Source organism: Taudactylus pleione, unplaced genomic scaffold, assembly GCF_031769625.1.
Source record: "Taudactylus pleione unplaced genomic scaffold, aTauple2 ptg001598l, whole genome shotgun sequence".
Classification (NCBI taxonomy): Eukaryota; Metazoa; Chordata; class Amphibia; order Anura; family Myobatrachidae; genus Taudactylus; species Taudactylus pleione.
In genome coordinates this window covers 527,242-539,454 of record NW_028285995.1, presented here as the reverse complement: position 1 = coordinate 539,454, position 12,213 = coordinate 527,242, and the positions used below count along the sequence as shown (strand labels likewise).

The window sequence follows — 12,213 nt, the reverse complement described above, 5'->3', positions numbered from 1 at the left end:
CATCCATCCCTAAATCAGGCTGTATACACATTGGTGCTCCTAATCAGTGACAAATTGTGCCTGTAAATAATTTTTAATAGAATATATGCTGCAATAATTAAAGCTGGAGGTGTAAGTGTTCAGGTTCGTTAGAGGGAATGCACAAGAAATGCACACTGTCCCTGGATGCAAGCGCTGATGATTAACATGCAAACTTGCAGACAAAACTTCAACTTATTGCATTTGAAACCTCTGATCTGGTTACTGTGTAACTTTCCGTGCATACAAATGGATTCATTGTCCTCCCTGTGTGTTCATTAGGGGAAGTCATGTCACTGTGGGCTCTGATTGGTTTGAGGTAGGAAGAGGTCACATGATTGGGAGGGGAGCAACCTGAAAATCCGATGAACCAGTCACTCGCACTGGAGGAGACTTTGTAGAGTGGAGGCAGGAACTCTCTGCTCCCTGGGAAACACAATGGCCCTGAAAGAAGATTTACTGAAGCCGATCTGGCACGCATTCACTGCCCTGGACGTGGACAAGAGCGGAAAAGTTTCCAAGTCTCAGTTGAAGGTAAGTCAGATGCATCCTTTTTAAGGTTCCTCCAACTATTAATCTACTACAACTCCCAATATCCTCCAGCGATCTGCTATGATGACCGAGAACCTGTCGCTTTACCTCTGATTTTGGATTACAACAGTGGTTCTCAAGCATGGTCCTCAGGACCCCTAGCAGGTATCATTTTCCAGACCACCCAGCAGGTGCCCAGATGTCTGACCAACTGTCACTATTTAAAGACCCATAGGGGACCTGGAATATTGATAACTACAGGACTGTTACTATTATCATCCTGTTTCTAATGTTATGCTGGGCACTAGACATGTTACAGTGCAACTAACTGTTTGCAGCACAATCACACCCATGTGTACATATTGAGTCCACACTCCTATAACACCCAATCTGCGGGATGACCGCCCTGCACCAAACACTAAAGGGATTATATTTTAGCAACTGATAATAATGTGACTCAGTGACACTAACCAGAATATAATATCACAACGTGGTGTGCATGAATGATTTTGACTCGTGCGCACCTTACACTGTTAACTTACAGGACTGTGATTGTTTATTGGCAGAGGGACAGATTTACAGCTGAGTGACCCCGGAAAGCCGCCTCTAACACAAGATGCGCATTCTGATGTTTCAAACGTTATTTTACAGGAATAAATGGAGATTAGGGGCAGGCAACGTGTGGCACTCCAGCTGCTGTGAAACTACATATCCTAAAATGCCCTGCTGTCAGTGTATGCCAGGCCTGGCCAAACTGTGGCTGTCTAGCTGTTGTGAAACTACAAGTCACAGCATGCTTTAGCAGCTAATCGGTGGGAGGGTATGCTGGGATTTGTAGTTTAACAACAGCTGGAGAGCCACAGGTTGGCCAGGCCTGGTGTATGCTAAATCTGTGTCAATGCATGCCGAAAAGTGTAGTTCCACAGCAGCTGGAGTGGCACACATTGCCGACCACTGTTATAGACTATAACAGATAAATGATAGCTAGAAGTTGATAGGTTGCTATGGGTAACTTCTCCACTCTTCCTCTTTAAAAGGTTTGAGACATCTCCTCCTAAAATAGTCTGGACAGAAGAGAATTGCACCCATCGGTTATTAGGTGCCTCATGTTTTTATGAACATCCCTGAACATGGTTGCAATCGTTTTTTTGGGGGGGGCAAAGCGTGTGAATGCCAATCACGCCAGCCAGCATTAGTTTGCAAATAAGCAACCTGAAGCCCTCTAGTCATGGTGGAACTACAAGTACCAGCATATAAGAATAATATTTTTATTTTTGCAACACCATGCAATGTTGTTTCTGTAAAGTGAATTACCAGTGTGAAGGATACAGGGTGCGTGTTACAGGACCGTATGTAAGCCTGCGTTAACCGTAAAGCTAATTGCTAGCTCATTCAATTAAGCCCTGTATCCCCCGTGTGTTAAGCCGCGAGGATGCACTTTTCCTCGCAGCCTCAGGAGCTGCGTTTTAATGCACCCTCTTGGATTAACGCGCGTTAAGACCCATAGATTCCGCATTTTACTCGGAGCCTTTCTCAGCGCGGTAAACCACACATCTAATTGGATATGCCACCTAGCATACATTTTCATAAGTGGTGGTTCCCCTACCAGCAGCCATGTGCATGTGTGGAGTTTCCTCTACCCTAGCCTCCTGCAGGGAAATTACCCAGCTAGTAAAATATATGTGAAGGGTGTTGGTTCAGCTTTAAATATCTGATTTCTTAGCTGTTTGTTTTTCATCTTTTACTTCCTGGAGAGCAATGTGAACACCTGACTCAGTGCAGGGACCATTGGGGTATCTATGCAGTGCGCAGTGTGTGCAGTTCACATGGACCCCTAGGTCCCAGTGGGGCACAAGCCCTGCACCATTATAATTATACATGCGTCCCTGGAGTCCCTTGTAAGCACTGCAGCAGAAATTCCTGGAAAAATGGCACTCCGGATATTTTCCCGGACATTTGTGTATGCACACAAGAGAAGTCTCGGGAAAGATGGTGCGGGCTAAGGGGTGTGCGCACAGTGCTGCCATCCAGGGCGCCAGGCTGAAGGAGCGGCACAGGCTGCAAGGGGGCATCTGTATTTAGCTTACAGGGTGCCTGCAATGGCAGCCTGCAAAGATGCCCATCTGGTCCTAAAGAGGTGGTGCTCAGCTTCCTGGTCCCGTTCCCTCTTCATGTTGTCAAGACTTCACATGTGCGCAGAGTGGGGGGTGGACCGGACCGTGGCGCCCATGCAAGCCCTGCTACAGCACGGTTTCAGTGACACTTCTAGTACATACCTCCCAACATGACCCTCTCCAGGAGGGATACAATGCTCTGGTCCTGGACTTCCCTGGTATTTATGATTGGTGGAGGCTCCAGAGGCGGGGCTGCAGTACAGTCCAACATTCAAATAGGGGAGTCACACCAACTGCCAGTGAGTCCCAGCCAGTGATGTTTGGCAGTGTGTGAAATGACAGTTGGTGTGGCTCCCCTATTTGACTTTTGAACTGCGCTGCAGCCCCGCCTCTTACCAGGGAAGTCCAGGACCAGATCATTGTGACCTCCTGGAGAGGGTCATGTTGGGAGGTATGCTAGTAGCCTTGTCCAGTGGTGGCTCAAGAGCTGGAGCTGCTGCACAGTCCAAAATTCAGAGGGAGCCACACCAACTGCCACCCCAAACACTGCCAAACAGGACTCACTGGCAGTTGGTGTTTCTCCCCTATTTGAATTTTGGACTGTGCTGCAGCATCTCCTCTGGAGCCACAACTGGTCTTGTCTATGAGGGGTTAACTACACTTGAAACTTAGGTACTCATTCAGAGCCGCTCGCAAAAAGTGAGCGCTCGCTCTGAATGAGGGCGGACACTTTTTTTTTTTAAGCCGGCCTCCTGCCTGCTTGCTAAGCTGTGGGTGACCACCCACAGCTTTTGCGAGTGGCCAGGTGATGGTTGCGACCATCACGACCATCAGGCTTGCGATGAGACCCTTTTGGTAGGGTCTCGTCTGCTGCAAGCCCCAGTGAGCTTCCTGCTTTAATAGAGCTGGAGGCTCACTACTGACATCACGAGTGATGTCAGTAGGGCCGCCCACAAACGGCAGGCGTTCCTCCAGGAACACCTCTGTTTGTCCAGCTACCCCCCTCCCCGCCTACAAAATGGGGCGAGCTGTCGAAAAACATCTCACTCGCTCCGGGGCTTGCGCACGCGCAGTGCCCCACCATTGACCGCTTGCGAGCGGGTCTGAATGAGGGCCTTAGTTCTCAACACAGGTATGAAACATCTCATATTGTATATATTCAATACAATACAGTACATATTATGTGTGCAGGAGCCGGGTACCACAGCACAGCAGATGCCTATTGGCAGACCTCAAATGAATATATTCTGTGGGGTCCAATAATTCCGCAAATGTGTCAGAAATGACACATTTCTGTCTGGTTTTTTTCCCATTAAAGTATTCGTGTCAGCTGTGCCCCCAACCCAGTATCCCTGTAGAGGCAGCTGAGCCCCGCAGGCAGTGACGTGCGGTGAGGTCAATGGCTGGGGAGGCACACATGTATAGAAACTCAGTTTTTATATGAAAACTCTGGAGCATGGCAGGGAGTATGATAGCAGAGAGGAGTAAGACAGAGGAAGCTCTGCCTCCCCTGACTGCACGTCCCTGCCTACTGGGACACTGGGTTGGGGGGCAGTGATACAAATGCAGACCGTGAGGTCGGAACTTGCTAGTTACAGATTCAAAAGTTTCACAATACGGGTAGGAACCGCCAATGTTAACTCTGCAGAGGAAGTTCTGACATAATCAGGGAAAATGCACCAAAGATCTTTATGATACATTTCATATCTTACTCAGTGGAAATAAGGTACTCTGGTGATTTTGAAGTAAGGTCGGAAAATGCCATCCTATTTGCCCTTCAGAGCTCAAGTAGCAAGTGCGGTTTAGCTAATTGGATCTGTAATGAGATATCTCCATAGGTTTATATGGGATCGAGCCTCCAATGGTGGAAGAAAACTCTAAGCTTGGAGAACCCTTTTCCCCAACACCGTTTAGTGATGTCACTGGTTCCTAGTAAAGTGATCGGTTGCCTCTTTGAAACCATTGGTTGAGCATGCGCACATGGAGGGTGGGCCAGTGACACAGAGAGGGGGAGAGCGGGTACATATTTATGGGCTCTCTGTAGGGGCACGGGTGTGTGAGTGTGGTGTAACCATGGCCCCTCTAATATCTAAATATAATATCGCAAAAAATTGTCGCAGGAGAAGCCTGAATGGGAGCGTTACTGCATTGCAACCAGTCCTGGATCCATCCATGAATACATCATCACTCTTCTTTGCTAGTTAACCAATGTGCGCCGGAACTGGGAGCCCAAACTTAAGCTTTCAATTCTACTTTTATATATAAAAAAAAGAATAAATAAGAAAAACAAAATATTAAAAAATAGTAAATAAAAATATATATATATATTTTTTTCTATCAATATACCCTGCAATCCTCATCCTGAGATAGCCATAGGAGAATCGCGGCTGGAAATGTATCACTGCAATGCTCCATAATTAGACCTTCCCTTATCCAATTAGGGCTATTGCTGGTGATAACACGGCGTTAGGGCTTTTCCTTATCTAGCAAGGGCTATTTCAGATAAAAGATTACTTAACTTACCGTTTGGTGGGCTAAATTCCTTATTTGTGCGCAGGTGCGATCTGGCTTGTTACTTTTTTTTTTTTACTTAAAATATTGAGCAATTTTATATGCAGACAAGAAATAAAAGTCTAGTGCGATATTTCCATTTGCAGCGCTCACAACAGAGACGTGGAAATGACGGAGGGGCATTTATAATGCATGAGGCCCCTGACAGTTTAATTGTCACATTTCAGAGAAAACCTATTATGTATCATAGGAAAAAAAATGTTCAATTCTACCTCCAGTGAAGTCAGTGTTGTGTTACCGAAAGATCTTTATCCTCCTTTATCCTTTATTTTTATATATATATATATATATATATATATATATAGATATATAGATATATAGATATATAGATATATATATTTTTTTTATTTTTTTTTCACAATTGCAAATAGATGTTTTTGTAATGGTTGTTTATAAAAATTACTTTAAAAAAAAATCTATATATTTCTTTAAACATCCATCCTATCTAATGCTTTCCTCCCTCTACAGCTGTATGTGTGTGTGTGCGCTCAGTGACACGTTTTATGAGGAATCACATCACCAAGCCCCTGAACCATCCACTTTAACTCTGGAAGTGGACAACATGCTGGGAGTCTCCTTAACATTCCATGTGGTGTATGTAATTGTATGGCAATATGATATTATAGAGAAATCGACAAGTTGATTGACTTTTTCAAAAACTAAGTTGGTTCCAGATTAAACTGTTAGTGAATTCAGTGGTGTGGACATTCTCAGAAATATGGCAACAATCAGTGAGGATTGCATTGAACTGGATGAATGTGTTTTCTGGTTGAATGGAAATCTTGTGATGGCTAATGAGGCATGACCACACATTACATGTCGTAATCTGATATTTGCAAAGAATGTTGTGACACAGGTGTGTCATTGGTTTTCACTAACACCTGTGATTTTTGGGTTATTCATTCAATCCTTAACCTGGCCTGATACCTGGATCATGTTGCAGGTTTGCTCTAAGCAAAACATGTGTTTAGACTATAAGGGGTAAATTTACTAAAATGAGGGTTTTTAGAAGTGAGTTTTAAAAGTGATGTTGCCCATAGCAACCAATCAGATTATACTTAACATTTAACTAGCACCTACTAGAAGATAATAGCTAGAATCTGATTCTTTGCTATGGGCAACAACACTTTTAAAACTAACTTCTAAAATCTCTCACTTTAGTCAATTTACCCCTTAGTATTTTCCTTGTAAAACACACGTCAATGTTGATTTGGTGGTATAGAATAATAACCTGGTTGGCTGCTATATACATATAATATCTCATTACTGTGTATAAGAGGTTGACTGTCTGGAAAGTAACAAGTAAGCTTAGGGGAAGTTTGTGCTCCAGTCACGGTAACGGTATCTGCACTATAACCAGATCCGAGTGATGTTTTTTTTGCCTCACATGAGCAGGGCCACATCACCCAGATGCAGGGTTCCGAAACCCTGCATCTGGGTGATGTGGCCCTGCTCATGTGAGGCAAAAAAAAAAACATCCTCAGATCTGGTTATAGAGCAGAAACCGTTACTCGATAGCCGAGGAAAAAGTAGACTTCAGTTGTCTTCCAAATGTTCTGTTTTACCTGTCCCTAATTTCCAGGGAGAATCCCATCCCATCTTATATAGCTATATCCCAGGAAGCCAGGGTAAAATCAATTCTAAAAAAGGAGAGTTAATGTAGACCTGTACCTACCCTCCAACATGACCCCTGTCCACCGGGTACCCGGCAAACTGCAATCATCAATTAAGAAGGAAGTCCTGGAGCAGAGCATTTTGTACAGGCTGGAAGGGGTCATGTTGGAGGGTCTGCATGTATTTAAGACTAGGCTGCAGCCCTACTCACTGGAACAGCTTAGGAAAGAAGGCCGACCTCCCAATGGTGCATCTGAGGAGATCCTGAGAGGGATTGCACCTTTCCTAAACTGTCCCGGGGGAGGATAAATAATAAAAGGGGATAATGGTAAAGGATGAGACGGGATGTGTTCGGGATGCTGGCGGATGAGATGCCGGTCGTCAGTATATCGATGCCGGAATCGCGATGCCTGTCTAAATGCTGATGACGCCATCCTGAAGAGATAAAGATACCGGGATCGGCATCCCGGCTGCCAGCATCCCGATGGTAAGTATGCAGGTTAGGGTTAGGCCAGGGATAAAGGGGTTAGGTTTAGGGACCTCCCGGGGTGGGTTAGGCACTGACCAGGGGGGGGTTAGGGTTAGGCACCACTGGGGGTAGGTTAGGATTAGGCACCATCCAAGGGAGGGTTAAGTTTAGGTTTCTGGAAGGGGGGGGTTTAGGCACTGCCAGGGGGAGGTTAGGGTTAGGTACCACCGTTTGAGGGGTAGGGTTAGGCTGCAGGGTGGGGGGGTTAGCCCATGGCCGGAAATGGGGCGTGGCTTCATCCTGCAAAGCCACGCCCACTCATGGTTTACACTTTTGGGGGAGTGACCGTATGTCACCCTCCGTCCTCAGCACTCAATGGCCAGGGGAGAGGCTAGGGGCTGCCCAGTAGCTGCTGTGCTGCTCTGCTGAGTTAGCCCGGCTCAGGGCAGCAGCTGCTGGACAGCCAACAGCCTTTTACTGCAGTGTGGCTGCTCGGTGACACCATCCGAGGGGGTGACACCAAAATAGCAGAGCAGCTCTGCTATTTTGATGTCAACCCCTCGGATAATGTCACCCGGTGCGGCCCGCATCCCCCACACCTCCCTTGTGACGCCAGTGGGTTAGGGTTAGGCAACACCGGTGGAAGGTTAGGGGGTGAGAGGGGGGCGGTTAGGCTACTTACTGGCCCCTGTCGGGATCCTGAACATCGGGATGCCACTGTTGGTCTTCTGACTGCCGGCATCCCAACCGCCGGTCAATCAAATGTATTCTGGTGAGACTTATGAAGGGGGTTTAAAAGATGGTATATAATTATATATATATAAAAAAAGGTTTTTGTAGAGTCCGCACTAGTAAATCAAAAATGGTTATGCAGAGTAGAAAAGAGTAATCAAATCAACCAACATCTTGGTCTTAACTATTCTAATATTTGTAAGACGCTTAGTTGGTGGTGGGGGATCAGTATGAAATACCGCCGGTTCGAATCCCGTCGGAAGACCGGCAGTGAAGATCCCGACAGGTATTTTCTATATTCACTAACTTAACCCCCCCTAACCCTAACCCTTCCTTAGGGGTGCCTAACCCTAACCTCCCCTCTCAAGTGCCTAACCCTAACCCCCCCTGTAAGTGCCCAAACCTAACCCCCCCCCTTCCCCGCAGCCTAAACCTGTCTCCCAGGGGTGGGGGTGCCTAACCCTAACCTCCCCCCCAGGGGTGCCTAACCCTAACCCCCCATTCCCCTAGCCTAACCCTAACCCTCCCGGGGGGGGGTGCCTAACCCTAAGTCCCCCCCAGGAGCCCCTAACCTAACCCTCCCCCCCATGGCTATCCGCGCCCACCGCCAGGCTTACCTTCGAACGGTCGGGCTCCCGGCGTAGGTAAAATGACAAGCGTCGGGATTTCGATGCCTGTCATTAGACCCCTGCCGGTATTAGACAGTTGGGAAGCCGGCAGTCGGCATTTTGACCGTTGGCTTCTTGACTACATCCCGGTGGTGCTACTAGACAACCTTTGTGAAGAACACAATCATAAATTTGTTGCAGAGAAGCAGAAGAACAAAATAGTCTGTCTGGTGCACTCTTATATATAGTAAATAGTCAAAAAGAATATAAATAAATATATAATTATGGACACATAATACTTAACTTTTATTAATTAACCTTTTAAAAGGTAGTATATTAAGAATACACTTCTTACCTGGGATCAAAAAGAGAAAATGCTAATACTAATAAAATAGGTATATATGTATCACTATAATTGCTTTACACAGTGTGTGTGTGTGTGTGTATATATATATATATATATATATATATAAACATTAATGGTTATTGTGGCGAAAATTTGTCATTCTCAACAAATTCTCTATTATAATCATAAATTACCATTCTATTGATAATTAATAGGGAATTAGAGTAGATATCCATCTTAGGCCCGTATTCAATTAGAGCGGACCCGCAATACTTTTTCGCCTCCCCGGACTTTCTGTCTACTTCGCCTGTTTTGCAGGCGGAAAAGTATTGCCAGCGTATCGCCGTATTCATTTTGAAAGTAGGCGAAAACGGGACCCGACAGGCAGAAAGTACTGTCAGATTTGGGGAAATCAGCCTGACACCCCCCAAAAGATGCTCTGACATGGGGGTTCCCTGTGGTTACCCCCGATTTGGCTTGCTGAAGGTATTTGGTGTTTTTAAATTGGCTCAATAGCTGCTAAATAGCGTTTTTGTATAAGTGGTGCAGAATAGTATTCAGGAGGTTTTTTTATGGAAATGACATCCCATCAAATTTGGGGTACTTGAAAATGGGGGCCAGCATATTTAAAAGTTGCTAAAGTAAATTTGAAAAAATCGTGAAAAATCCACCTGCCGCATGCACCTGGAATAAAAAAAAACACCTGGGGCGTACTTGGGGATCCCCCAGAGTCAAGTTCGCTAGTTTTTAACTTTGTACCCCAACTTTTTTTTTTTTAAGCCCCCTTTCTCAAAGTCATTTTTTGGGGTGTTCTTAATTGTTTAAAAAATTTTTTTTTACACAGTTTCCCTTTGGGGGACTGTCTGAAGGCTGCATGGGGGTTCCCGCAACGTTACACCCCAAAACCCTAATTCTGCACTTTTTTCCACCTGCTATTCATAGGCGAAACTTTTTCGCCTATGACATTGCATTGACTTTCCGCCTAGGCGGAAAGTCTTTCAAATTGAATACGGGGTAAAAGCAAAACAGGCGAAAATGACGTAATTGGCGAAAAGTTTCCACCAAAAACACGCGAAAACGGCTTTTCGCTCCAAATTGAATACGGCCCATATTCTGATGTGTAATATGTCAGACATGTAAGTATTATCAAACCATGGATTGGTGTCAATTAATTACCAAAAGTTAAGTATTGTGGGCCTGATTCAGAGCCGCTCGTAAGCGGCCGCTCGTTCGCTCCGAGCGATGTTTGCCCAACTGCGCATGCGTACGTATCGTTATATGCATGCGCGAACCAGTCAGTGCGGTCGAATTTCATGTGCTCGCAAAATAGCGAATGCCTGATAATTTCAGTGACAGAAAGAGGCGTATGTGGGTGGTAACAGGAGAAGGTGCTTGAAAACGGGGAGTGGAGATCCGATCGCAGGCGTGCTTAAAGTTCAAAACGGGCGTTTTATGGGTGTGCATAATTAATACAGCAGCGTCATTGACCACGTCACTGGGTTATTTTATAGCCAGAACTGCTCGCAAAATTGTGGTAGCAAAAACCAACCACAAGAATAGCGAGCAGCTCATACCCTGGTCGATGTACTCGATTAATCTAATAAATAGCGGACATGACGTAGGATGCGAGCGGCCAGGGGGCGTAGTTTCCCAAAAAACGACCGCAAGTTTTGTTCGCTCGTTCAGACCTAGAGGCGTGAACAGACCGCAAAGAGCGAACGGTTCATTTGAATAGCCACCCCTTTTTTTTGAACGAACGACCGCAAATAGCGACCGGCTCTGAATCAGGCCCAGTGTCCATAATTATATATTTATTTATATTCCTTTTGACTATTCTACTATACACAGTTTAAGACTATTTGGTTTAAAAGATGGAACTGGGATAATTAATATGGGGTGAGATGTACACGGGGACTGAAAGAAAAGGTCACCAAATACTTGTACTCCCTTGAAACTACGTAATTGTCCTTCGTGCTGAATTTTATCCTCCTAAGAAATAGATAACATAGGGGGGACGAATGGGGACGAATGAGAACAAGAGACCTAAAGCAGAGAGGTTATAAATGTGATTTAATAGTATCACTGAAGTTGTGTAACAGTGGTAAATAATACCAGGTAGAGCTTTGCTAAATTCAATCCTAGTTATCTTGTCATAGTTGCCGACATTCATCTCCCTCCTTCCGGGAGGAAGCTGAATGCCTGCACACAGAGGGGGGCGTGGCTGGGCACTGACTCTGCATGGGGGCGGGGCCATACGATCGTGTCATCGTGGGCCCACCCCCTCTTCACAATGCCAAAAATAAAGCATTGTGAAGCAAGGGGCGGAGCCACGATAACGCGATTTAGAGCGAATCGCGTCATCGGGCTCCTTGCTGTGGGGGGTTTCTAGTTGTAATCGGGGGATCAGGCGGCAGCCGGGAGGCTTGCCTGCCTTTCTGGGGGGTCGGGAGCGGCACCCGATATTCGGAAGGCTCCCGACCAAAGTGGAAGGGTAGGCAAGCCTGTATCTTGTACAGTATTAAAGTAATTGGACATAATAATAAACCCAGGTATTTGGTATCTGAGGTCATCAGACTATGTTAAGCTGGCCACACACTAGACCAACTTTCATCCGGCCATCCAACTAGTTGATTGGTTGGAATGAAAATCTGGTAACGTATGGGAGTAACTGATGATCAGAAATTTGCTCCTAAATGCCAGAAAACAGATGAAAATGGTCGGTCAGACAAGTTTGTTAAATGTTTGATCTAAACAATTTGTTCAAACAACAGTTTTTGTCCATTTTCTGGCGTTTGGCAGCAAATTGCTGATTGTCATTTGCTTTCATACATTACCAGGTTTTCATTCCAACCAATCAACTAATTGGCTGGTTGGACAGATAATCTTTAGATGTGTGGCCAGCTTTAGGCACAGGTTCTCAAACTCGTTCCTCAGGACCCCAAACCATGCATGTTTTGCAGGTCTCCTCACAGGATCACAAGTGAAATAATTAGCTCCACCTGTGGATTTTTTAAAATGTGTCCGTGAGTAATGAGTACACCTGTGCACCTGCTGAGTGACCTGGAAAACGTGAACTGTTTGGGGTCCTGAGTTTGAGAACCACTGCTCTAATATTCAATAAATAAGTTTTAATTCTTGAGAAGTTGAGGTCAGTGCTGAAGAGAAACATGACATAGATTGCACTATATTGTTGGTCTACAAAGGTATATT

The 12,213-nt window shown here is 45.4% G+C and overlaps 1 protein-coding gene across 1 annotated transcript in view; it reads left to right on the top strand.

The window, feature by feature from the left end:
• The first annotated feature begins 428 nt into the window (after window positions 1-428).
• SWAP70 (switching B cell complex subunit SWAP70) overlaps window positions 429-12,213 on the top strand; it is a 146,305-nt gene continuing 134,520 nt past the window's right edge. Inside the window, exon 1 of the mRNA XM_088464160.1 lies at window positions 429-552. Coding sequence (XP_088320286.1) covers window positions 457-552 — 96 coding nt within the window. The 5' untranslated portion in view covers window positions 429-456. The remainder of the gene's footprint in view (window positions 553-12,213) is intronic.